Source organism: Symphalangus syndactylus, chromosome 12 (genome assembly GCF_028878055.3).
Source record: "Symphalangus syndactylus isolate Jambi chromosome 12, NHGRI_mSymSyn1-v2.1_pri, whole genome shotgun sequence".
In the NCBI taxonomy this organism is placed as follows: Eukaryota; Metazoa; Chordata; class Mammalia; order Primates; family Hylobatidae; genus Symphalangus; species Symphalangus syndactylus.
In genome coordinates, this window is record NC_072441.2 from 145,066,521 (window position 1) to 145,094,165 (window position 27,645).

The window sequence follows — 27,645 nt, forward strand, 5'->3', positions numbered from 1 at the left end:
AGTGAAGTTAAGAATTTTCAAGAGCTTATCAGTCAGCCCTTGTTCATCCCTTAGCAGATGTGTGGTGGTATTGTGGTGGACCTTTACTGGGCACTCTGCCGAATAACTGGAGTGCTTTAGTCCAATTGGCTATCCTTTTGACCCTGGCATTTCATCAACCAGAGGAAGGAAAAATAAGACATCATAAAGCCAGAGAAGCCCCTTATGGGTCTTTCGACTCTCACGTCTATTTAAACGCAACTGGAGTCCAACAGGTAATACCAAATCAACTTAAAGCCTGAAGTCAAATAGCTGCAGGATTTCAGTCAATATTTTGGTAGATGGCAATTAATAAAAATGTAGATTGGAGAAACTACATCTACTACAACCAACAGTGATTTATTAACTACACTAGAGATGCTGTTAAAGGAATAGCCGAGCAATTAGGGGCTATTAGCCAGATGGCTTGGGAAAATAGGATAGCCTTAGACATGATATTAACAGAAAGAGGAGGAGTTTGTGTCATGATTAAAACTCAGTGTTGTACCTTCATCTCAAACAACACTGCCCCGATGGAAGCATAACAAAGGCATTGCAAGGTCTGACTGCTCTATCCAATGAGTTAGCCAACAACTCAGGGGTAAATGACCCCTTTACAGGATGGCCAGAAAAGTGGCTCAGTAAACGGAAAAGAATAATAGCCTCCATTCTTACTTCCCTCACAGCCGTAATGGGTGTACTTATTCTTGTCGGGTGCTGTGTCACATCATGCATCCGTGGGTTGGTGCAGAGTTCATAAAAACAGCACTTACTAAAACCTCCCTTAACTATCCTCCACCTTATGCAGAGAAGCTTCTTCTTTTGGAAAATCAAGCAAAACAACTAAGCCAAGACATGTTAAAAAGAGTTTGAAAAGAAAGAGCTGTAAGGAAATGCAAGAGAAGGGGTTGTTAGATATGAGTTTTAAATTTCTTTTCAAAGAATCAATATGTCAATACGTTCAATGCTTTGCCTTCTTTTTTTTTTTTTTTTTTTTTTTGAGACGGAGTCTCACTCTGTCTCCCAGGCTGGAGTGCAGTGGTGCAATCTCGGCTCACTGCAACCTCCGCCTCCCGGGATCAAGCGATTCTCCTGCCTCAGTCTCCCAAGTAGCTGGGACTACAGGCGCCTACCACCATGCCCAGCTAATTTTTTTGTGTTTTTAGTAGAGACGGAGTTTCACCGTATTAGCCAGGATGGTCTCAATCTCCTGACCTCGTGATCCGCCCACCTCGGCCTCCCAAAGTGCTGGGATTACAGGCGTGAGCCACCGCGCCCAGCCGCCTTCTACTTTTAAACTTAACTTCCTCATAAAGCAAACTTTTTCTTTTTTTTTTTTTTTTTTTTTTTTTTTTAAGACAGAGTCTCGCTCTGTCGCCCAGGCTGGAGTGCAGTGGCGCAATCTCGGCTCACTGCAAGCTCTGCCTCCCGGGTTCACACCATTCTCCTGCCTCAGCCTCTCCAAGTAGCTGGGACTACAGGCGCCCGCCACCACGCCTGGCTAATTTTTTTGTATTTTTAGTAGAGACGAGGTTTCACCGTGGTCTCGATCTCCTGACCTCGTGATCCGCCCGCCTCGGCCTCCCAAAGTGCTGGGATTACAAGCGTGAGCCACCGCGCCCGGCCTAAAGCAAACTTTTTCGATTACCTGCTCCACCCTGACTCATTCGCCACCCTGCATAACCATTTTTCCTGCCAAACCACTCACCCTGTCACTTGCTTTAAATTAGCCAATCGGAATTACTTTAGCCTGTGCAGTCTAACCCTAGCCAATAGGGGAATGACACAGCAGCAGGGGCCACGTGCATCAGGGATAAAAACCCCTTCCCCTCTGTTGTCCAAGTGTGTGCTCACCATTGCTTTATCTGTAAGGCACCCTTCTATAGAAGTAACTTGCCTTGTTGAGAATTAAAAATAAAATTTTATATTCGAGTGCTATTTATTTTGCGGCACCAAAACTTTATTTATAACAAACAAAAAGACAAAAAATCTCGTTTGAAAATGGGCAAAAGACTTGATAGACATTTCTCAAAAGAAGATGTACAAACATCCAATACACATATGAAAAGATGCTCAACATCATTGGTAATTGAGAAAATGTAGGCTGGGCACAGTGGCTCATGCCTGTAATCCCAGCACTTTGGGAGGACAAGGCGGGCAGATCACGAGGTCAAGAGATGGAGACCATCCTGGCCAACATAGTGAAACCCTGTCTCCACTAAAAATACAAAAATTGGCTGGGCATGGTAGCACGCGCCTGTGGTTCCAGCTACTCAGGAGGCTGAGGCAGGAGAATAGTTTGAATCTAGGAGGCAGAGGTTGCAGTGAGCTGAGATCATGCCACTGCACTCCAGCCTGGTGACAGAGCGAGACTCTGTCTCCAAAAAAGAAAAAAAAAGAAAGAAAATATAAATCAAAACCATAATGAGATACCACTTCACACCTTCACACCCAACAGGAGACCTTCATCAGAAAAACAGATCGGGCTTGATGGTTCATGCCTGTAATCCCAATACTTTGGGAGACCGGGGCAGGCCGATTGCCTGAGCGCAGTACAAGACCAGCCTGGGCAACATGGCGAAACCCTGTCTCTACAAAAAATACAAAAATTGCCGGGCGCGGTGGCTCACGCTTGTAATCCCAGCACTTTGGGAGGCCGAGGCGGGCGGATCACGAGGTCAGGAGATCGAGACCACGGTGAAACCCCGTCTCTACTAAAAATACAAAAAATTAGCCGGGCGCGGTGGCGGGCGCCTGTAGTCCCAGCTACTTGGAGAGGCTGAGGCAGGAGGATGGCGTGAACCCGGGAGGCGGAGCTTGCAGTGAGCCGAGATCGCGCCACTGCACTCTAGCCTGGGCGACAGAGCGAGACTCCGTCTCAAAAAAAAAAAAAAAAAAAAAAAAAAAAAAAAAATACAAAAATTAGCCAAGTGCAGTGGCACGCTCCTGTGATCCCAGCTACTCAATAGGCTGAGGTGGGAGGATCACTTGAGCCTAGGAGGCGGAGGTTGCAGTGAACCGAGATTGTGCCAATGCACTCCATCCTGGGTGACAGAGTGAGACTCTGTTTCAAACAAAAACAAGAACATAAAAAGATAATAACAAGTATTGGCAAAGGTAGAGGACAAAGCAATTCTATTCTGGATGTTAATCTACCATGTTGACTTCTGATTAATCTCAGTTCCAGGAAAGCCTCTAAGATTTGTAGTTTATTGTTCCTTGTGTAAGATTACATTCCTCCCATAAATCCTGCCCTTAGGTCAAAATAACCTTCATGTTCTTGTACTTTCCATGAGATCTGCCTGTAAGCAATTGTCCTACACATCCCTTCTGAATTACATATGCCCTTTCCCTGTGGTAAATAAACCCTAGGTTTGGGGGGTAATAGCACAGGTAACAATTATCTCATCTCACTGCTGCTCAAGACGCAGACGTGGCTTCTCTTTGTAAGTCCTTATTAAATGTCTTTTTTTTTTTTTTTTTTTTTTTTTGAGATGGAGTTTCACTCTTTGTTGCCCTAGCTGGAGTGCAGTGGTGTGATCTTGGCTCACTGCAACCTCCACCTCCCGGGTTCAAGTGATTCTCCTGTCTCAGTCTCCCGAGTAGCTGAGATTACAGGCACCTATCACCATGTCCAGCTAATTTTTTTATTTTTAGTGGAGACGGGGTTTCACCATGTTGGCCAGGCTGGTCTCGAACTCCTGACCTCAGGTGATGCACCCACCTCAGCCTCCCAAAGTGCTGGGATTACAGGCATAAGCTACCATGCCCAGCCCATATTTTTTGTCTTAGAAGAAAAAATTAAAATGGGCTGGGCACAGTGGCTCATGCCTGTAATCCCACCACTTTAGGAGGTCAAGGTGGGTGGAATGCTTGAGCTCAGGAGTTCAAGACCAGCCTGGGGAACATGGTGAAACCCTGTCTCTATACGAAATACAAAAAGTAGCCAGGCGCAGTAGCATGCACCCGTAGTCCTAGTTACTTGGGAGACAGAGATGGAAGGATCATTTGAGCCTGGGAGGTCAAGACTGCAGTGAGCCATGATCACACCACTGCACTCAAGCCTGGGTGACAGAGTGAGACGTTGTCTCAAAAAAATTAATTAATTAATTAAATAGTGTTGAGGTCTCACTATATTGCCCAAGCTGGTCTCAAACTCTTGAGCTCAAGTGAGCCTCCTGCCTCAGCCTCTGAAAGTGCTGGTATTATAGGTATAAGCCACCATGCCCAGCCAAAAGGTCACATTTTGTATGATTTCTTTTATGTAATTTATTAGTTGAGATTCTCCAAAAAACAGAACCAAAAGGAGAGAGAAATTGATTTATTATGAGAAATTCCTCATGGTGAAACCATCTTTGCAAAAATTATGTCAGTGAGAAAATGATGACAGTGGGGAAGACCTGATTTAGCCTAGCCAATCCCCCTTTTACCTTTAGCCTTGCTTTGGGAGACATTTAGGTTATAATGTAAATGATAATAGCCCTTCCCCAAAACTCAGCCACCTTTGTAAAGCTAATGAGAGACCACCAGGTTAGGAGGAAGACAGGAGCCTGAATTCTGCTAAGGTGTAGACATAAATGATTGCTAGCCATTATTTCAGAAGTCACAAGATATACAACTTTCCTAATTACTCCTGCAAATAACATCACTATTGTAGAACCCAAGACTGGCCTTATGAGATATCTTTTCAGATTTTTTGCATGTCTGACACCTAGTTCCACCTGGACCCATCTGCTGATGGCTCCTGTGGCCCTACCCAGAAGCAATTTGGCAGGCAGGAGGATGATTTCCCACACCCCTATAATTACACCCCAACCAATCAGCAGCAAGCACACATTTCCTAGCCACCCCTACCCCTTACCCCAAACTGCCTTTGAAAAATCCCTAACCCATGAGTTTTAGATGATATTGATTTGAGTAATAACTCCATCTCTTGAGTGACATGACCAGCTGGCATTAATTAAACTCTTTCTCTACTGCAATGGTGAAGTCTTCATTTGTGCAGCAGGCAGGAAGAACCCGTCAGGTTGTTACAATGGAATTATAAAGGCTTAGAAATCCATGATCTGCCATCTGTAAGCTGGAGACACAGAAAATCAATGGTGTAATTCAAGTCAAAGGCAGTAGAACCAGAAGAGATGAAAGTATAAATCCCAATTTAAGTGTAGCATAAAATAAGATGTCCCAGCTCGCCGGGTGCGGTGGCGCATGCCTGTAATCCCAGCACTTTGGGAGGCTGAGCCAGGCAGATCACCTGAGGTCAGAAGTTCGAGACCAGGCTGACCAACATGGAGAAATCCCACCTCTCCTAAAAATACAAAATTAGCCAGGCGTGGTGGCGCATGCCTGTAATCCCAGCTACTTGGGAGGCTGAGGCAGGAGAATTGCTTGAACCTAGGAGGCGGGGGTTGCGTTGAGCCGAGATGGCACCATTGCACTCCAGCCTGGGCAACAAGAGCAAAACTCTGTCTCAAAAACAACAACAAAAAAAGATGTCCCAGCTCAAGCAGTAAGACAGAAAAGAAACTGTGGGCTGTGAACACTGGTTCATGCCTGTAGTACCAGGACTTCAGGGGGCCAAGGTGGAAGGATTGTTTGAGGCCAGGAGTTGGAGACCAGCCTGGGCAATATAGCAAGACCCCTTCTCTACAAAAAATTTAAAAATTAGCTCAGCAAGGTGCTGCACACCTGTAGTCCCAGCTACTTGGAAGGCTCAGGCAGTGAGTTCAAGGTTGCAGTGAACTCTTGTCAATGAAGAGTCAAACTCTGTAAAATATTTGAAGAGATTTATTCTGAGCCAAATACGAGTGACTAATGGCCCATGCCCATGAGACACCCCCAGGAGATCCTGAAAACATGTGCCCAAGGTGGTTGGGCTACAGCTTGGTTTTATACATTTTAGGAAGATGTAAGACACCAATCAATACATGTAAGATGTAAACTTTCTGGTTTGGTCCAGAAAGATGGGACAACTGGAGGTGGAGTGGTAAAGGGACTTCTAGGTCATAGGTGGATTCAAATATTTTCTTTTTTTTTTAATCCTATTCTGTTGGTCCCGAGTCTCCAAAAATATTCTAATTAGCAATTGGTTGAAAGAGTTTACCTGGAATCAATGGAAAGGAATGTCTGGGTTAAGATAAGGGGTTGTGAAGACCAGAGTTTTATCATGCAGATGAAGCCTCCAGGTAGCAGGCTTCAGAGAGAATAGATTGTGAATGTTTCTCATCAGATTTAGCCTGTTCTGCCAGTCTTAAGGTCTCTGCATTGATGTTAATCTGGCCAGCTGTGCCTGAATTCCAAAACGGGGGAGGATACACTGAAGCATGTCAGACCTCCACTTGTCATCATGGCCTGAACTAGTTTTTCAGGTTAACTTTGGAATGCCCTTGGCCAAGAGGAGGGCTCACCCGTCAGTTGCGGGTTTAGAATTTTATTTTTGGTTTACACTATCATTGTGCTGCTGCACTCCAGCATGGGTAACAGAGCAAGACCCTGTCTGTCTCAAAAAACAAACAAAAGAAAAAAAGAAAGAAAAGAAGCCCTGACTTCCATGCGCGTCCATGTGAAGAGACCACCAAGCAGGCTTGTGTGAGCAACATGGCTGTTTATTCCACCTGGGTGCAGGTGGGCTGAGTCCAAAAAGAGAGTCAGCAAAGGGAGATAAGGGTGGGGCCGTTTTATAGGATTTGGGTAGATAAAGGAAAATTACAGTCAAAGGGGGTTTGTTCTCTGGCGGGCAGGAGTGGGAGTCTCAAGGTGCTCAGTGGGGGAGCTTTTTGAGCCAGGATGAGCCAGGAAAAGGACTTTCACAAGGTAATGTCATCACTTAAGGCAAGGACCGGCCATTTTCACTTCTTTTGTGGTGGAATATCACCAGTTAAGGCAAGGAATCGACCATCTGGATGTGTACCTGCAGGTCACAGGGGATATGATGGCTTAGCTTGGGCTCAGAGGCCTGACGCTGACTTCTTCCATCCTCTGACTTTTGTTCTATTTAGGCCCTCAACAAATTTGATTATGCCTACCCACACTGGGGAAGGCAAGCTGCTTGACGGAGTCCAGAGATTCAAATGCTAATCTCATCAGGAAACACCCTCAAAGACACACCCAGAAACAATGTCTAACCAGATGTCTGGGAATCCCCTGATCCAGTCAAGTTGACACATAAAATTAATGTCACACATGATATATCCAGAATAGGCAAATCCATAGAGACGGAAAGATGATTAGCAGTTAACAAGGCATGGGGAAGGGGGAAATGAGCAATAATTACTTAATGGGGATGGGGTGTTTTTCTAGGGTAGTAAAAAATGTTGAAGTGGGCCAGGCACAGTGGCTCACGCCTGTAATGCCAGCCCTTAGGGGGACTGAGGAGGGCAGATCACCTGAGGTCAAGAGTTTGAGATCAGCCTGGATAACATGATAAAACCCCATCTCTACTAAAAATACAAAAAATTAGCTGGGCATGGTGGCAGGCACCTGTCATCCCCATTACCTGGGAGGCCAAGGCAGGAGAATCGCTTGAACCTGGGAAGTGGATGTTGCAGTAAGCTGAGATTTCACCACTGCACTCCAGCCTGGGTGACCGAGCAAGACTCTGTCTCAAAAAACAAACAAACAAACAAAAAAGTTGAAACTAAGGAAAGTTGCTGGTATACAACATTGTGAATACACTAAATGCCACTGAGTTGTACACTTTAAAATAGTTAATTGTATGTTGCATGACTTTTACTTCAACTTTTTAAAAAAGCATAGAAAACCCTTTCTCTGCCGCTGTGTAGTGACGCAGAGGCAGACGCTTGCCTGCATTCAAGATTTGGCTTCACCTGTAACCCACCACCATGGCCGAGGAAGGCGTTGCTGCAGGAGTTGTTGTGGACGTCAATACTGCTTTATGAGAGGCTCTGAAGATTGTCCGCAGCCACAACGTCCTGGCACATGGAATTTGTTTATTTATTTATTTTATTTTTATTTATTTAGACAGGGTCTTACTCTGTTGCCCAGGCTGGAGTGCAGTGGCCCAATCACGGCTCAGTGCAGCCTGGACCTCCTGGGCTCAAGCGATTCTTCTACTTCAGCCTCCCCAGTAGCCGGGGCTTCAGGTGTACCACCACATCTGGCTAATTTTTATATTTCTTGTAGAGACAAGGTTTTGCCATGTTGCCCAGGCTTGTCTTGTACTCCTGAGCTCAAGCAATCTACCCACCTCAGCCTCTCAAAGTCCTGGGATTACAGATGTGAGCCACTGTGCCCAGCCAAGACTAGGTTAGATTTCTTAGTGAGAATTGTCCACTGAGAGTAGAAATGCAATGAGAGAGTTGTCTCCTGAGCCCTAAGAAAGTGTTCCCGGCCGGGTATGGTGGCTCACGCCTGTAATCCCAGCACTTTGGGTGGCCAAGGCGGGTGGATCACCTGAGGTCAGGAGACCGAGACCATCCTGGCTAACACGGTGAAACCCTGTCTCTACTAAAAATACAAAAAATTAGTAGGGTGTGGTGGCAGGCGCCTGTAGTCCCAGCTACTTGGGAGGCTGAGGCAGGAGAATGGCGTGAACCCGGGAGGCAGAGCTTGCAGTGAGCTGAGATGGCGCCACTGCACTCCAGCCTGGTCGACAGAGCGAGACTCCATCTCAAAAATAAAAAAAAAAAAGGTGTTTCCTTCACCTTTGCCTGAAGAATTTGCTGAAGAATTTAATCCTCCTTTAATTGGGAAATTTATCCTAATTGCTGGAGAAAACAGGTCCCTTTTTGCCCCTTAGCCAAACTAAAGTCCACACCTAGCATGTCCTAGGAGTTGAAAAGTAGACAAATACAGGGCAGAATAGGTCTTCCCAAATAAAAAAATTACAGGAATTTGCTACTTTATTTAATGAGAGGGCAGGGGACTATTTAAGGAGGTGGATTTGGAAGGTTCTCAACTAAGGAAAATCTGAATATAATTTTAGATCAAAATGAATTTATCGATTCGAGTGTACTTACTGGCGATTCTGCATCCGATGCTCTCCCACTGACAGCTGGCAACCATTATTGTAGAAATTCGAAGTGTTAGTTTATGCAAACCTGGATATGATTCCAGCCCATCATTAATTTGTACAACAGTGGAAGTCTCTTGACATAAATTAGAGGAAGAAATTTAAAGACCTCAGGAGGCAAGAATGATTTACTGAATCTATATATGTTTCTTGCTGAGCAACCCAATAATTATATTCCTTGAAAAGGCCCAGAATTCACCTTCATTACCAAAGCTAGAGGACAATTGAGGAAGGAAGTGCCAAAATCATTAAAAAGCACTTTCCTGACCATCCTCTCTAAGCCCAGAATAGTTGTGGATGGGTTCACCATTGAAATGGCTCTGACCTCAAGGAGGATGGGAGGATTCTGGGTTGTTAGACGCCATGTGGTGACAGTGAAGCAGCTACATCGTCTGGTGTATATACCCTGGGGTTCATTGTTGTGTGCCAGGAAAATTTAGGACACGGACACACACAAGTTTAGGAGTGGAGGTTTAATAGGTAGAAGAGAAGAGAAAGAGAAACAGCTTCCTCCATGGAGGAAGGGGTCTCCAAGCGGAAAGGACTGGCTGTCGGTGAATGCACTGAGTTTTATAGTCCAGTTTGAGGAGGCAGTGTCTGATTTAGGTAGTGCTTAATTGGTTCAATCAGGTATGACATTTACATAGTGCACAGGGAAGACTGGTTGCCTCACCTTAATCTTATTATGCAAATGGGCTTTCCAGTTGATTGGCACCATCATGTCTGCTCCTTTTACACGTGGCTGGCAGAGAAGAGAAGATGGAGCTGCCATCATTTTTTTTTTTTTTTTTGAGACGGAGTCTTGCTCTGTCACCCAGGCTGGAGTGCAGTGGCGCGATCTTGGCTCACTGCAAGCTCCGCCTCCCGGGTTCACGCCATCCTCCTGCCTCAGCCTCTCCGAGTAGCTGGGACTACAGGCGCCCGCCACCACGCCCGGCTAATTTTTTGTATTTTTAGTAGAGACGGGGTTTCACTGTGGTCTCGATCTCCTGACCTCGTGATCCGCCCGCCTCGGCCTCCCAAAGTGCTGGGATTACAAGCGTGAGCCACCGCGCCCGGCCGGAGCTGCCATCTTAAACATGTCTAGTCCTTAGTTCCTGCCGGCATTCACCCATGCAAGCTCTCAGCTTGCAGGCGGCTCTTTGTTAGAAAATGGTTTGAGGGGCCAGGCACAGTGGCTTACGCCTGTAATCCCAGCACTTTGGGAGGCTGAGGCCAGAAGATCACTTGAGGTCAGGAGTTCGAGACCAGCCTGGCCAACATGGTGAAACCCTGACTCTACTAAAATTACAAAAATTAGCCGGGCGCGGTGGCACACACCTGTAGTCCCAGCTACTCCGGAGGCTGAGGCATGAGAATCACTTGAACCTGGGAGGCGGAGGTTGCAGTGAGCTGAGATTGCACCACTGCACTCTAGCCTGGGCCACAGAGCGAGACTCTGTCTCAAAAAAAAAAAAAAGGAAGAAAGTGATTTAATGATTTGGGGCTGCTCTTCATTAAAAAAAAAAGCCTTACCGAGGACTCCCATACCCTTACTATCTGCCTAAGTAATTTCTTCTTAACTCTTGTGTCATTCCCCCCTCTGTAGTGGTAACCCTAACTGCTGTTAGGAGGTGTTGGGCAATGACTCTTTCTGGCTACTTCCTTCTGAAAAGGGGCGTCGTGTGGGGAACAGCAGCTAGGACTCCTCCTGGGGTCTATCTAAGGGTCCTTGGAAGAAAGGCGTGCCCATGCATAGTTCAGTCTGCAGCAGCATTTGGAGTTTGATTGCTTCTAGGCAAGAGGAAATAACTTGAGTTAAAATATTGAGCAGACAAGGTCACATGAGCAAGAGAGGGCTTAATAATGGAGCTAACCAGTTCCACAAAGAAAACTGGAATTCATTAAAGAGGGATTGTGGCCATCCAGGGCTGGAGCCTGCATTTTCTCCTAACCTGTCAATGATTCTTACTTGATCTTTAAGCATCTGTAAGTTTTCTTCTACTTGACTAGAGGTGTTTATCCAGAAGCAGCATGTTTCATTTAAGACTGCACAGGGGACAAAAAATCAAACACCGCACGTTCTCACTCATAGGTGGGAATTGAACACTGAGAACGCATGGACACAGGAAGGGGAACGTCACACTCCGGGGACTGTTGTGGGGTGGGGGGCTGGGGGAGGGACAGCATTAGGAGATATACGTAATGCTAAATGACGAGTTAATGGGTGCAGCACACCAACATGGCACATGGATACATATGTAACAAACCTGCACATTGTGCACATGTACCCTAAAACTTAAAGTACAATAAAAAAAAAGACTGCACAGGTACCCCACCTTTGCTGTAAGGGCATCGAGGGCCAGTCCATTCTGTGTTACTACTGAGGCTAAATAGTCTATGGATTGGTGTGCTTCCACAGCTCCTAATGTTGCCTTCCATCTTCGTTGCATCATAAGGGGTGGAAATATTAAGTGCTGACCTTTCAAGGAGAGGAATACCAGCAAACCAGAAGAGGCCTCTGGTTATGGAATTCCCCATCCACGGTCTTTCTAAGATGAGATTGTCATGTGCATGCCTTCCCAATCTTCTCTTTCAGTTAAATCTCCACATGAGGGCATGGAAATGATAGGTCTGTTTGTTCGGCGTATTCAAGATAGTGCACTTTTTTTTTTTTTTTTGAGAATTACAATAGGTACCTTTTATTGAAAGCTGTTTGCAAAGCAGTGTACATTCATTATCAAATTAAATCATCAAAAAACCCTAAAAGGTAGGTATCAGTATCACCCGCACTTTGTGATTGTGCCAGACAATGAGTAATAAAATAAGTAAGAATGGCTGTGGGGGAAGCCAGCTGGGTTCTAGTTATAGCTGCATTTCAGGAAATTATTTAACATGCTGACTTTAACAACCTAAGCGTCTTCTCCATGTGTGCACATAGGGTAGACCTCTGAAGAGTGGCTGTAGCTTCTGGGGTAAAGGCTGTGTTAAGTCAAGGCAGGATGATAGTTCAGCCTCCTCCCAGGCTAGTGCAAAGGGCTATTCACCCAGATTAAGGCCTTCTCTCTCAGACTGAATTGCCCACCCCCCAAAACCCCTCCTACAGAAAATGTGGAGTCCTCGCTTGTTCCCTGGCAGCCCGTACCTAATAGGGCGGTGAATTAATTATCGAACATGCAACAAAGGATATCGAAAGTTTAGCGAAAATGGCAACATTTTGAAATAAATGACCATAATGTGTGTTCTGCCTGCCACCCTAACTGGCGCAGATTTTGCAGGTCAGTTGTTTTCCCTGGAAGCCGTATTGGCCAAGAAAACGAAGAGTATCTCTCGGATTTCAGCTTGGAGGAGAAAGAATTCAGGATGCCAGAACTGGACTAGCACTTCTGAATATACCGAGGTGAGGTCCCGTGACTTCCTTGGGAAGCTCTGCCGCGCCTGCACCCCCCCCCCACCCCACCCCCCCCCCCCACCACCACCACCGCAATAGGCTGCTGGAGTCTTGGGACTCCAGCACAATATTGTTTCTGACCATGACAAGGTTTTGCCATGTTGCCCAGGCTAGTCTCGAACTCCTGGCCTCAAGCGATCCATCTGCTTCAGCCTCCCAAAGTGCTGGGATTACAGGTGTGAGCCACTGAGTCCGGCCCACGGTGAAACTTTTTGACGCACTCATAAGTTATTTGCTTCTTGACTGTATGACTGTAGGGAGGGGAGGTACGTTAAAAGCTTTTAGTGTCCAAGGGAGAAATGCCTCCATCAAGTGACACAATTTTTCAACAAATTGGAAGTTGAAATTGCCACTCAACCTTTTTGAGCATCTCCTGCCACTGAACAGACAGGCCAAAAAAAAAAAAAAAAAAAAAAAAAAAAAAAATCAAGATATTTTCTAGAATTTTAAACTCTAGCTACCAAGTGGAAATAGGTTGTTACCACTGAGTGGAGACAGGGAGGTTTAGTGATAGATTTTGGTGTATTTCCTAAGGATGCTACAACTACTGCAATATTCTGTGATCAAAGTCACTGCAAAACTACTGCAATTCTATCCAAAAGGATCTTCTAGGCCACAGACAGTCAGGAATGAATGGGTGGGTCTCTCCTGTGGCTAAATAACTTGAACATCTGTTGCTGACTGAAGGCAGATGGAACCTAGAATAGATAGTAAAGAAGGAAAGCCATAAATACAAGATCAGTCTTAGACTGCTTTATGGAAGGGGGATTATAGTCTCTACTTGAATTTCTTTCCTTGATGTAGATATTTACATATTTCAAATACTTTGCTTCTCTTTCTTCTCCCTTTCTGCCACTATCGTCTCTAGGTGGTTTCATAGGGAGATTAACGTCACCATTCAGTGACGGATTGCAGATTCCTAAGCAGGAATTCTGAGAGAGCTGGAGGACAGTCGTCAAGGCTTTGGGATGCCTTCTTTGGAGAGTAATTAAAACTGTTTTTAATTACAGAAGTGGTAGCTACTTTATGCTAATTGGGAAGCAAGTGTAAGTTCAAAACACAGAGTATATGTGTTTGGCAGCAAATGGAGAACAGGACAGTTGATGTTCGGGCTCTCTGCATCCAAGCCCAGTCTCCCTTTTGGGAAAAAACCGTCGCTGTTGGAGTAAGAATACTCCACTTCCCGCCTCCCACCTCCCTTATACAAAAGCCAGAGGGAGCTAGATCTTTCCCCGCTCCCAGAAATAGCCAGGAAGGAGGCTTACGGCGCGTGACTCCCAAAAACAATGCCGGAGGTGCCCGAAAGAATATTATTATTGACCGAACGCGGTGGCTCACGCCTGTAAGTTTAGCACTTTGAGAGGCTGAGGCGGGTGGACTGCTTAAGCCCAGGAGTTCAAGATCAGCCTAGGCAACACGGCAAAACCCTGTATCTATAAAAATACAAAAATTAGCCAGACATGGTGGCGTGTGCCTGTGGTCCCAGCTACTCGGGAGGCTGAAGTGGGAGGGTGGCTTGAGCCCAGGAGGCAGAGGTTGCATTGAGCCGAGATCGTGCCACTACACTCCAGCCTGGAAGACAGAGTGAGACCCTGTCTTAAAATACATATATATTGCTGGGTGTGATGGCGCATGCCTCTAATCCCAGCTACTCAGGAGGCTGAGGCAGGAGAATCGCTTGAACCCAGGAGGCAGAGTTTGCAGTGAGCTTAGATCACGCCATTGCACTCCAGCCTGGGCAACAAGGGCAAAACTCCATCACAGAATATATATATATATATATATAATCTATATAATATATATTACATATTTTGCTATATTTCCTCTGAGCCAGTCCACAGTGCCATCTTTTGGGAACTCTGGTAACAGAGCCACCCTGGAGACAAAGTTCTTTGCTCTTTGGGCTACAATATTCTACCCCTTGGGTAGTTCTAAGAATTCTATGAGACAACAGTGCCTAGCACACAAAGGATGCTCCCCTTTTGTCAATTATAAAGTGATACATAAATATATGGGAGTCTGGGGAGAACAGGGCTTCGCTCAAAATCACATAGGACATTAGGAGTACAATCAGGACCCGTGTATTCTGGTAAAAGTTTAACAACTGGCTTGGCGGAAGAAGGGGCATGATTTGTAGTGTTTGTGGATTTTAATGATTAAACACTCCCACCTTCATCAATTTTAAGGTGCCAATGTGACATCAATCACTGAATGCAGAGTTGAGGAGAGATATCTCCTATTAGGCTGGGCGTGCTGGCTCATGCCTGTAATCCCAGCACTTTGGGAGGCTGAGGTCAGGAGTTCAAGACCAGCTTGACCAACATGGTGAAACTCTGTCTCTACTAAAAATACAAAAAAATTAGCCAGGCATGGTGGCGTGCACCTGTAACCCCAGCTACTCGGGAGGGGGAGGCAAAAGAATCGCTTGAACCCGGAAGGCAGAGGTTGCAGTGAACCGAGATTGCGCCACTGCACTCCAGCCTGGGCAACAAAAGTGAAACTCCGTCTCAAAAAAAAAAAAAAAGTACACTATTATATAGTATTTTCACCATATAGATGCAATAAATGTAAGTTACTTCAAGAACACAGATGAGCCCTCTCCTCTTGCCATACAACATACAGACACATCTTCTCGTGTAGCACCAGCAGCAGCCTTGAGACATCACGGTGTGAGTGAAGGCCAGAGTAAACAGATCGGACCATATTCGAAGCCTGTTTACCAGGGCTGCTTTTAACTCTAGCAAAGTGGATAGTGTCACCATCTATGACCACTTCATTCAGGTCAACTCCATGGTCTACATGTTCCAGCATGATTCCACCCATGACAAGTTCCATGGCACCATTAAGGCTAAGAACGAGAAGTTTGTCATCAATGGAAATCCCATCACCATCTTCCAGGAACAAAATCCCATCAAAATCAAATGGGCTGGTCCTGACGCTGATTATGTTGTGAAGTCCACTGGCATCTTCACTGCCTTGGAGAAGGCTGGGGCTCAGAGGGTGCAACCAAAAGGGTCATCTCTGCTGTCTCTGTTGATGCCCCCATGTTTGTGATGGGCGCGCACCTTGAGAAGTATGAAAACAACCTCGTGATTGTCAGCAATGCTTCCTGTACTACCAACTGCTTAGCTACCCTGCCCAACGTTATTCATGACAACTTTGGCATCATGAAGGGACTCATGGCCACAGCTGGTGCCAACACTGCCACCCAGAAGACTGTGGATGGCCTCTCTGGGAAACTGTGGCGTGCTGGCCACAGGACTCTCCAGGACATCATCCCTGCATTTACCCACTCTGCCAAAGCTGTGGGCAAGGCCATCCCTGAGCTTAACAGAAAGCCCACTGGCATGGCCTTCCATGTCTCCACTGCCAGCATGTGGGTTGTGGACCTGATCTGCCATCTGGAGAGAGCTGACAAAGATGATGACATCAAGAAGGTGGTGAAGCTGGCATCGGAGGCCCCCCTCAAGGGCCTCCTGAGCTACACAGAGCACGAGGTTGCCTCCTCCAACTGTAACAGAGACACCCACCTTTTCCACCTTCAATGCAGGGAATGGCACTGCCCTCAAAGACCACTTTGTCAAGCTCATTTCCTGATATAACAATGAATTTGGCTACAGCAATAGAACGATATACCTTATGGTCTACATGGCCTCCTAGGAGTAACAGCCCTCTGAACCAGCAGCCCCAGTGACAGCACGAGAGGAAGAGAGGCCCTCAGCTGCTGGGGAGTCCCTGCCAAACTCAGTCCCCCACCACACTGAGAATCTCCTCCTCCTGAACACAGTTTCCACGCCAGGCTCCCTGAAGAATGGGAGGGGACTATGAGACCCCACTTTGTCATGTACCATCAATAAAGTCCCCTGTACCCAGCCAAAAAAAGGTGAGCATAAATGATAGTGAAATATATAAAAGTAATTACATGTGATGAGTTTGAGTTATTTATTACCTTTGTTTTTATTTTATTTATTTATTTTTTAGAAATGAGCTCTTGCTCTGTCACCCAGGCTGGAGTACAACGGAGTAATCATACCTCGCTGTAACCTTGAACTCCTGGGCTCAAGCGATCATCCTGCTTCAGCCGCCTGAAAAGTTGCGATTATAGGTGTGAGCCACCACACCCAGCTCTATAACTTATTTAATGGTAAGTTTATAAAATTTAATTAAATAATGTCCGTGTTCAACAACCAGCTCTTAAAATTCCTTTTTTTCTTTCACTTTTTTTTTTTTTTTTTGAGACAGGGTCTCCCTCTGTCACCCAGGGTGGAGTGCAGTGGCTCGATCCCTGCTCACTGCAACCTCTGCCTCTCAGGCTGAAGTGATTCTGCTGCCTCAGCCTCCCAGGTAGCTGAGATGACAGGCGTGAGCCAGCACACCTGGCCAAAATTCCTGAAATGTTAACAATCAGCTCTAGAGGGCTCAACTAGAATCATTCCGCGGGCTTTTGGGCATTCCCTGTGCTGCCTACATCAGCAGCTTAGGCATTTTCATCTTACACTGGCTTCTGCAAATTACGCAGCCAGTCCTCCTGCCAACTCTATGCTGGAATCTGCACAGCCAAACCAAGGGCGGGCTTGGGCCTTGGAAATTTCTGAAAGGCTTGAGTCACCTCCCAGGATTATCCCAGGCCTAGCAGCCTTCCATGGAGGAACTCCACCCTGTCCAGAGGAGCCAGAAGGCCTCTCCTGGGAGCCGGGGAGCCAGGGAGCCCGGGAGCCGGGGGGCCAGCTTCCGATGAAGAATGAGTCCACAGCACCATCTGGTGGCACCTGGGTGTCAGGGCTCCCTGGGAGCAAAAGCCGGGATCCTGGGATAAGAATCACCTGCCAATTCTAATGGGATGGGTAGGGGGAGTAGGAAAAAAATCATCTGCCAGAAGGGGTCCAGCAGTGTCAGAGCAGGGATTTGAGTCAAAGGAGGGTCTGAGGGTGCGGGATTTACCTGCATTCATACTTTGCCTAAGAGCTACAAGAGACTGTAGAGGCCCCAAGGACAGTGAAAAAACTGAATCTCAGAGAGAAAAAGTGACAACTGCCCATAAACCAGTATTAAAATCTAGTTCTGCTGACTCCCAATCCAGTGTTCTTTCAACATACTGTTTAATTCAACAGATGCCCATTAGCCCTCTACCAGCGCCTAGCATTGTATTGGGCTCTGAGGACAGGGGCAAGGAGGTAAGACAATCATAATCCCCACATGAGGACTTTATGCCTTGCAGTGTGCTAGGTGTTTTATTTATTTTCTTCAGTCATCACAACAACCTGAATTAGTATCCCAGTGTTAAGGATGAAGACATTGGCCGGGCACAGTGGCTTATGCCTGTAATCCCAACACTTTGGAAGGCCAAAGCAAGTGGATCGCTAGATCCCAGGGGTTCGTAGACCAGCCTAGGCAACATAGCAAGACTCCATCTCTACAAAAAAAAAAAAAAATTAAATTAGGCGTGGTGGCACATGCCTGTGGTCCCAGCTACTCAGGAGGCTGAGGCGGGAGGCTCACTTGAGCCTAGAATGTTAAGGCTGCAGTGAGCCATGATCATGCCACTGCAGTCCAGCTGGGGTGACAGAGTGAAACCTGCCTCAAAAAAAAAAAAAAAAAAAAAAGGATGAATATGTTTGATGCCAGAGGTTATGGCAGTGAAAGGAGCCAAGGGTCAAGGTATTGGGGTGAACAGATAAGGAAGACCAAAGAAACCCAAGCAAAGGGTCCCACTGAATCCACAGTCACTAGGGACATCACGGGCGAGCACTCTGCTGGGCCTGGGGGTGAGGAATGAGATAAGGTGAAGATAATGAAGGACAGGATGCCTTCAGCTATTGTCTGGGTGGGGAGGCAGGACATAAGGTTGGAAGAAGTTAAGACTAGCATGAAATGCACAGAAGCTTGATTTTATTAGACAGCCTTGGGTTCAAATCCGAGTTCTGCCATTTCCTAGCTGTGTTACCTTGAGAAAGTCACCCCATATCTCAGAATCTTCGCTTTTTCACTTTTATTTAAAAAAAAATTAGGCCGGGCGCAGTGGCTCATGCCTGTAATCCCAGCACTCTGGGAGGCCGAGGCGGGCGGATCACGAGGTCAGGAGATCGAGACCATCCTGGCTAACACGGTGAAACCCTGTCTCTACTAAAAATACAAAAAATTAGCCGGGCGTGGTGGCGGGGGCCTGTAGTCCTAGCTACTCAGGAGGCTGAGACAGGGGAATGGCATGAACCCAGGAGGCGGAGCTTGCAGTGAGCCAAGATCGTGCCACTGCACTCCAGCCTGGGCGACAGAGTGAGACTCCATCTCAAAAAAAAAATTAACAGAGGCCGGGCACAGTGGCTCATGCCTGTAATCCCAGCACTTTGGGAGGCTGAGACAGGCAGATCACCTGCGGTCAGCAGTTAGAGACCAGCCAGGCCAACGTGGCAAAACCCTGTCTCTACTAAAAATACAAAAATTAGCTGGGTGTGGTGGTGCATGCCTGTAATCCCAGCTACTCGGGAGGTTGAGGCAGGAGAATCGCTTGAACCTGGGAGGCTGAGGTCGCAGTGAGCCAAGATTGCGCCACTGCACTCCAGCCTGGGCGACACAGTGAAACTGTCTCAAAATAATAATAATAATAGAGATAGGGTGTCATTAAGTTGCCCAGACTCTGGTCTCAAACTTCTGGGATCAAGCAATCCTTCTATCTCAGCCTCCCAAAATGCTGGGATTACATGAGTCACCATGCCTGGTCACCTTCTTCACTTATAAAATGTAGATTAAAAATAGTTCCCACTTCATTGAGCTTTTAGGAAGGTACACTGTATAAAGTGCTCACCCCAATGGCATCGGTAGACCTGTTAACAGTAGCATTCAATCATTTGATCACATTGTCTTCACAACACAAGTCATTTCCTTATTCAAAACCTTTGGTGACTCTCCTCTGTCCATGAATTTTAAGTCCTGCATTCAAGGCTCTCAAGAATGGAGATGTTAATGACCTTTACAGCCTCACCTCCATCCTCTCTTTTCCTTTTTCTTTTTAGCTACTCCAGATTGCTCCAAATTAGTCCTGTCTTTGTCCTCACTCTCCTTGCATTTATTCTTTCATTGACTGAACAAATATTGAGTGTCTATTATGTACCAAACACTGTTGTAGGTGCTAGCCGTAGACAGGTGAACAAGACAGACAAAAATCCTGCCTTCACGGAGGTTGCATTTCTAGTCTGAAGGAGGCAAACATTTTTTTAAACAAAGTATAATATATAATATGTCAGAGAAGAGAAATGGGGGTGCTTGTATGCAACTTGTGATTTTAAATAATGCGGTCAGGGTGAGTAAGAATATTATATTTGAGTAAAGATCTGAATGAGGTGAAAGTTAGAAGCACACAAATATCCGGAGGTAAGTGCAGCCTAAACAAAAGGAACAGCAAGTTGAAAGGCCCCAAGTCAGGAAAGTACTGGGAATTTTCAGGGAATATCAAAGTAGCCAACGTGTCTGGAGCAGAGTGACTAAGGAGGCCAGTAATGTGAGGTCAGATCAACTATACAGGGCCTTAAAGGAGACTGTGAGGACTTATTGGCTTTTTCTCTGAGTGAAATAAGAGGACATTGCAGAACTTTGGGCAGAGGAAGGCTGTAATCTGGCATGTATATACATATATATATATATATATATATATATATATATATATATACGTTTTTGTTTTAAAGACAAGGTCTCACTCCATTGCACAGGCAGTAATGTAGTAGCATGGTCACGGCTCACTGCAGCCTCAACCTCAAAAAATTAGCCAGGGCTGGGTATGGTAGCTCATACCTGTAATCCTAGCACCGTGGGAGGACGAGGTGGGTGGATTGCCCGAGGTCAGGAGTTCAAGACCAGCCTGACTAACATGGTGAAAACCTGTCTCCACTAAAAATACAAAAATTAGCTGGGCATGGTGGTGGGCACCTGTAATCCCAGCTACTTGGGAGGCTGAGGCAGGAGAATCACTTGAACCTGGGAGGTGGAGGTTGCAGTGAGCCAAGATTGCTTGTCACTCCAGCTTGGGTGACAAGAGAGAAACTCCGTCTCAAAAAAAAAAAAAAAAAAATTAGCTGGGTGTGGTGGCACGTGCCTGTAGTTTCAGCTACTAGGGAGGCTAAGGCAGGAGAACCGCTTGAACCCGGGAGGGGGAGGTTGCAGTGAGCTGGGATCTTGCCATTGCACTCCAGCCTGGGTGACAAGAGCAAAACTCCATCTCAAAACAAACAAGCAAACAAACAAAAAAACACCAAATATCTGTCTGAGTACTTGCCTTCTGTTCTTTTGGATATACACTCAGAAGTGGAATGCTGGATCATATGGTAATTCTGTTTAATTTTTTTGAGGAAATGGCATATTGTATTCCATACCAGTTGCATTCCCAGTGACGTATGTCTTTTAAAAGATTACTTTCAGGCAAATGAAGACTAGACTTAAGGAAGGCAAGAGTGGATGCAGAAATATTTGTTAAGAGGCTCTTGTAATTAACCATGAGATTGATTATGGTAGCTTGTATCTACATAGTAACAGTGGAGGTGGTGAGAAGTCACTAGATTCTGGTTTTGTTTGAAAGGCAGAGCCAACTGGATTTGCTGATGGGATTAGTTTGGGAGTAGGAAAGAAAGCGAGAAAGCAAGGATGACTCCTAGGTTTTTGGCTTGAACACCTGAAATAATGAGGTTTCCATTTACAAATGTGGTAAAGTTTGCAGGAAGATGAGGTGGATAAATCAAGAGTTTGTTTTGGGACATGTTAAAAATAATACACCTATTATACATCCAAACAGACAAAATGAGCCTGATGTTCAGAGAAAATGTATGGGTTGGAGAGGAAATTTGAGAGTCATCAGCATATACATGGCATTTAAAAGCATGAGATTTGTAAGATGGCTCACGCCTGTAATCTCAGCACTTTAGGAAGCCAAGGTGGATAGATCACTAGAGGTCAGGAGTTCGAGACCAGCCTGGGCAACATAGTGAAGCATTGCTAAAGAAAAATTAAAAGCAAGGCAACACAGGGAGACCTCATCCTTATTTAAGAAAATAATAATAGCTGGGCTTGATGGTGCATGCCTGTAGTCCCAGCTACTCAGGAGACTGAGGCAGGGGGATTGCTTGAGTCCAGGAAGTCAAGGCTGCAGTGAGCCATGATCGTGCCACTGCACTCCAGCCTGGGCAACTGATACGGTTTGGCTCTGTGTTCCCACCCAAATCTCATCTTGTAGCTCCCATAATTCCCACATGTTGTGGAAGGGACCTGGTGAGAGATGATTGAATCATGGTGGGGGCAGGTCTTTCCCGTGCTTTTCTCGTGATAGTGAATGGTTCTCATGAGAGCTGATGGTTTTAAAATCGGGAGTTTCCCTGCACAAGCTCTCTTCTGTTGTCTGCCACCATGTGAGATGTGCCCTTCACCTTCTTCCATCATTGTGAGGTCTCCCTGGCCATGTGGAAACGTGAGTCTAGTAAAACTCTTTCTTTTGTAAATTGCCCAGTCTCAGGTATGTCTTTATTAGCAGTGTGAAAACGGACTAATATGGCGACAGAGTAAGATCCTGTCTTAAAAATAAAATAAAATGGGCCAGGCACAGTGGCTCACGCCTGTACTCCCAGCACTTTGGGAGGCCGAGGTGGGTGGATCACCTGAGGCCAGGAGTTCAAGACCAGCCTGGCCAACATGGTGAAACCCCATCTCTACTAAAAATACAAAATTAGCTGGGCGTGGTGGTGGGCACTTATAATCCCAGCTACTCGGGAGGCTGAGGCAGGAGAGTCGTTTGAACCCAGGAGGCAGAGGTTGCAGTGAGCCAGGATTGTGCCACTGCACTCCAGCCTGGGCTGGAGACTCCATCTCAAAAAAATTATTTTTTGAGTTCCACTGCAATCCACTGAGACTCCATCTCAAAAAATAATAATAAATAAAATCATGAGACTTTATGAGAATATCTGACGAATGACTATAAACATCAAAAAGGAGGAGGACACCAAGGGCTGAGCCCTCTCCCAGGGAATGTCTCATTCCAGCAACAAGAAGGCGGTGAGAAAACAGCAAAGAATACTGAGGAGATACCAATGAACGGGGAAGAAGGTCAAGAGGGCGTGATGTCCTGGAAGCCAAATGAAGAAAATGGTCAACTATGTCAAATAAGATGCGGATGTAAAATAAGAACTGAAAAGTGGCCATTCCTCTTGGTGACCTTAAGAAAGTTATGTCACACTGGGCGCAGTGGTTCATGCCTGTAATCCCAGCACATGGGGAGGCAGAGGCCAGCAGATCACCTGAAGTCAGGGGTTCGAGACTAGCCGGCCAACATAGTGAAACCCCGTCTCTACTAAATATACAAAAATTAGTCGGGCGTGGTGGTGCACAACTGTAATCCCAGATACTCGGGAGGCTGAGGCAGGAGAATCGCTTGAACCCGGGAGGCAGAGGTTGCAGTGAGCCGAGATCGCACCACTGCATTCCAGCCCGGGCGACAGAGCAAGACTCTGACTCAAAAGTAAATAAATAAATAAAATAGATGTTTCTGTCTTCCACAGGGAGGACCAAAATAAATAAATAAATAAAAGAGATGTGTCCGTCTTCCACACGGAGGACGTGGGATGGTGGCGGAGCTGGCCGCAGCAGAGCTACAAATAAATATAAAATAAATAAATAAAAGAAAGTTATTTCAAAGGATTGTCTGAGAGCCAAAAACCTAACTGCAGTGAGTTCAAGAGAGAATGGGAGGAGAGGGGAGTTGCAAACTGTGAGTAGGCAACGCTTTTGCTGTAAAGGGGAGTAGGGAAACGGTGAGGGATCTAGAGAGGGTTGGTTTTTGTTTGCCTTTGAGATGGGAGAAACAGCAGTACGGATGATGACAAGGATAATGCAGTCATCAGAGGGAAAAGAGATGAAGGGGGGATTACTAGATCTATGTCCTTAAGCAAACAAGAGGCGATGGGATCTACCGCACACTTGGAGGGGTTGACCTTAATTAAGGTCCAAAGTATGTGGGCTGTGGAATCTCCCTTCCAATCGCAGTGGAACTCAATCCAGGCGTTCTCCGGATTTCTCCACACCACCTCCAACTGGCGTTGTTCTGAGCTGGGCCACCGGAAGTTGAGATTACTGAATGTGTGTGTCTCCCATTAACCCGGGAGCCCTCCAAAGGCTACATCTAAGTCGCCTCTGAATTCTTCACATAAACTCTGGGCCACAGCCCCGCAATATGGGCTTATTGAATTAGCCCAAAGAGACACAAAGCAGCCTCTGCGCAGCTGGTTTCACAAAGGGGGGCGGTCCTACCCTGAGCTCTGGGATCCTGACGTTCGAGCTATCTCTCCTCCTCCCCTCTGCTCCCAGCTCTCCGCAGTCCAGCTTGTCGGCTGATCATCGTCCATGGAGGCCACCGTACCCGACGTTTGCGGACAGTGACAAAGAGTGAGGCTCGGTGGAGGTGGAGCCTGAGGACAGGACTGAATGACGATTGAAGGGAGAGTTCAGGGGTGGAGTTTGAGAGAGAACTTGGGACGGAGACTGGACAGAGTTCAGGGAGGCGGGGCCTAATGATGGAGCAGGGAGGGGATTGGGCTGAGGGCGGTGCCGGCGCGAGGATTGGGCCGAGCGCCTCGGGGGCGGTCCTTGAGGGGGCGGTGCCGTGTCGGAAGTCAAAGGTCAGTAAATAGTGGTGATGTCATGCAGGCAAGATGGCGGAAGGGTGAGCCCGTCGTTTTGCTCCTAGGCGTTGGGGCCTGAATTCTCCCAGGGTTGGGGTGCTGGGCGAGAGTCCCGGTGGGGAACATGAGATCAGCGCGGGCGTGGACTGATCTGAAAGGGCAGAGTGGAGTCGCATTGTGAGGGGGTGGGCAAGCGGTCTGCGAAGCCTCGGCCCGCAGGGTACATCTGAGGGGGAAACAAACCGGATCCTTGGGCGGGCAGGAATCGCACCGCGGTGCTGCCAGATGTGTCTGTCTTCCACAGGGAGGACGTGGGTTGGTGGCGGAGCTGGCTGCAGCAGAGCTACCAAGCAGTCAAAGAGAAGGTAAGCCGGGCCCGTGCCCTTCCTCCCTCACCAGGGCCCTGCGCCGCCTCAATGCAACCTGGTCCAACCAGCCCCGCCCAACTTTTGCGGGCGCTAAGTCTCAAGGATGAGGCTGACCTGGGCCTTTCTTTTAGCCTCTACCGGTCGACGGGAAGACAGACCTCGACGCAAACCAGTGTGATACTAGCCACAGTGAAATGAAGATGGTTTTAAAGGCTGGAGTTAACGAACGTTTTGTAGGAATCCATAGGAAGGAGCAATTTATTTCAGCTCAGGAAATTCAGTTTCTTCGTTAAAGAGAGAACATTTGATACAGGTCTTGAAGGAAAAGATTCTAGCAATAAAAAAAACTTTCTCGTATAGTCATTCAAATATTAGAGTATATGCGACAACCAGCACTCTGATAGGTCTTCAGGATACAGACTTCAGCCAAACAGATATAATCCTGGGCCTTACAAAGCTCACAGTCTAGTGGGGAGACAGCCATTAACCGAGTAGCCAAATAGTTGTTTAGTTACCGTTGTGGTAAGTTCTGTGAAAGGAAAGTACAGGGGCACCTTGTCTATTCTGGGTAGTCAGTAATTCACCAGGGAAGGCCTCTGTGGAGAAGGAACCTCATCAAGGCCAACCCTGCCTAGACAGGATGAAAAGCAAGAACCCAAGCCAGAGATGAGCATGAGCCATACACACTGGTGCCTGATAAGTTCTAAGTAGAGGCTATGCAACGGGCAGTAGAGAGAGAGAGATTAATCACTAGAGGGTGGAAGGCCTTCTTGCTGAACAGTCTCTGTGGGATGAGTGATATTTGGCTGTGCCAGTGGGTAATTTGCCAATGTGTATTCCTGTTTCATTTCATGCTTATTTGTCAAAATCAGCCCAACTGAATTGTGGGAAAAGTTGATTACTATTTACCTCAAGCAATTGGGATGAGTCCTGCTTCAGGGCCAATTCCAGGAAGCTTCTGACCTCATCTAACTAAGTCCCCTACTCTGGGAGTATTTTTGTTTTGTTTTGAGACAGAGTCTCTGTCACCTAGGCTGGAGTGCACAGGTGTGGTCTCAGCTCACTGCAACCTCTGCCTCCCAGGTTGAAGTGATTCTTGTGCCTCAGTCTCCCAAGTAGCTGGGATTACAGGCGTGTGCCACTACTCCTGGCTAATTTTTGTATTTTTAGTAGAGACAGGGTTTCACCATGTTGGCCAGGCTGGTCTCGAACTCCTCACCTCAGGTGAGCCACCTGCCTCGGCCTCCCAAAGTGCTGGGATTATGGGCGTGAGCCACCACACCCAGACATCTGGGAGCATTTTTATTCCTCCCATATCCTGGGTACTCCTGGACAGCCTCTCAGCAGTGGCCCAGCAGATCTGAGAGTGCCTTGAGCTGTTTATGTTGTTGATGAGAACTGAGAGGCTTGCACCCTAACATTTGATAGACCTGAAAGTAGCATGTTTCCTGATGGGTAATTTCCTAGCAGGAAAGTCTGACATTCATTCAGCAGATGTTGCATGAGGGCCTCCTGTGTTTCTCTCAAGGTTGGTCTTATCATAACTTATGAAAAATAGATAGTTGGCCAACCTTCCATCTTCATTCTTGGAATTCCCAGTTAAAAGCTGGGGTGGGGGTGGAGGTGGGACTTGTTTATGCCTTTTTGGAAAGAAAAGACGTAATTTCCCTTTTTTTACTTTCTTACTCTTACATGTACTTGGGCAAGTGTTTTCTGTTTGTTTGTTTTTGAGACCGAGTCTGGCTGTTACCAGGCTGGAGTGCAGTGGCTCAATCTCGGCTCTGCAACTTCTGCCTCCCGAGTTCAAGTGATTCTCCTGCCTCGGCCCCCTGAGTAGCTGGGATTACAGGCGTGCGCCACCACGCCCAGCTAATTTTTGTATTTTCATTAGAGACAGAGTTTCACCATGTTGGCCAGGCTGGTCTTGAACTCCTGACCTCAGGTGATCTGCCTGCCTCAGCCTCCCAAAGTGCTAGGATTATAGGCGTGAGCCACCACGCCTGTCCTCTTGGGTAAGTTTTTAACCTCTCTAGGCCTTAGTTCCTCATCTATAAAATGGGAATTTTACCTTAACAATACCTACTTGATGAAATTGTGGTGATGGTTAAATGTTAATATATGTAAAACACTAAGAACAGTACCTAGCATACCGTAAGTGCTATATAAGCATTAGCTGTTATTAAGTGCTGAGGCTGATGGGAAAACCTCTTAGATACCACCCCCAGTTCGTTTTTCCTTCCATTTTTTTTCTTGGTCTTTTGGTGCTTTCCTATCTTTATGTCCCATTCTGGCTCCATCTGGACCACTCACTTCTCAGCACTCCTTAGAACACATTGCCCTGAAGACCACAGCTATGAGATGGTGCTATCATCTGCTTTCCTCTGCTGCTTACCTCCTCCTGTCCTGTCTTCCTGTGTGTTGTCAAGGGCAATATGACTGACAACAAATACTTGTGCATACACGTTGATAGAGAAGGGCATATCGTTGCTCTACATACTTACCAGAAAGAAGAAATTAAAAAGAGAAAGGCACCAAATGCTTTTTGGTTCCATCACAGATTCCCTAACCTCATCTGGGCCCACATACTCTTCAGTCTCCAATTGGCTTCTCCTCCCCTTAACTTCAGAAACTTTCCCAAAACGTAACTCTTCCCTTGGGTCCCCTATTCAGCCACTTTATCCCTTTCACTTCCCAGGAGACAACCTCATCTACTTTTTGAAACTTCAGGTCAACAAACAGCATCTTTAACTCCTTCCCCACCCTCAAAGCCACCACCTATAAACTTATCTTTACTCACAGCCAGCTTCACCTACCGCTTGCCAAATCCAGTGGGTGGTTTTCAGTCTTTATCTTCCTGGACCATTCTGCTGCATTTGACACTAGTGATCACTCCCTCTCTTGAAACACTACTCTCGGCTTTTGTGACATGATTCTTAAGTCTCCACTTACTTCTCCAGACGTTGCTTTTGTAACTGTCTCATGAGTTCCTCTTCCTCTGCTTGCCCCCTACAGGTAGTGTCTGAGGACACTTGTCCTCAGCCCATTGCTCTGTCCACTTTCCAAACTCTTCCTGGGTCACCTTCTCCACTTTCCTGTTAGGGCGACTCTTAGACCTTTTCCCTGAACTTTAGTGTTGTGTTTTGCTTT

At 46.5% G+C, this 27,645-nt stretch overlaps 2 protein-coding genes across 11 annotated transcripts in view; one reads left to right on the plus strand and one right to left on the minus strand.

Annotated features, from left to right (window-relative positions):
• The window catches only part of ZBTB8B (zinc finger and BTB domain containing 8B), a 58,584-nt gene extending 34,684 nt beyond the window's left edge, over nucleotides 1-23,900 (minus strand). Inside the window, exons 1-3 of one of the 3 annotated variants that reach the window (XR_008652951.2) lie at nucleotides 23,760-23,900; nucleotides 7,514-7,615; nucleotides 4,325-5,098 (exon numbers count right to left, since the gene is read on the minus strand). The gene's annotated coding sequence lies outside the window, so the exon portion shown is untranslated. Of the gene's footprint in view, nucleotides 1-4,324; nucleotides 5,099-7,513; nucleotides 7,616-12,982; nucleotides 15,545-23,759 lie in introns of those variants that run through there. The other 2 variants (XM_055255539.2, XR_010117734.1) reach the window with 2 other exon arrangements.
• BSDC1 (BSD domain containing 1) overlaps nucleotides 23,824-27,645 on the plus strand; it is a 30,118-nt gene continuing 26,296 nt past the window's right edge. For 3 of the 8 annotated variants that reach the window (XM_055255559.2, XM_055255557.2, XM_063627973.1), the window contains exons 1-2: nucleotides 24,117-24,171; nucleotides 24,435-24,495. In XM_055255559.2, the coding sequence (XP_055111534.1) occupies nucleotides 24,161-24,171; nucleotides 24,435-24,495 (72 nt within the window). In that variant the 5' untranslated portion in view covers nucleotides 24,117-24,160. Of the gene's footprint in view, nucleotides 23,895-24,115; nucleotides 24,172-24,434; nucleotides 24,496-27,645 lie in introns of those variants that run through there. The other 5 variants (XM_055255560.2, XM_055255556.2, XM_055255562.2 and 2 more) reach the window with 5 other exon arrangements.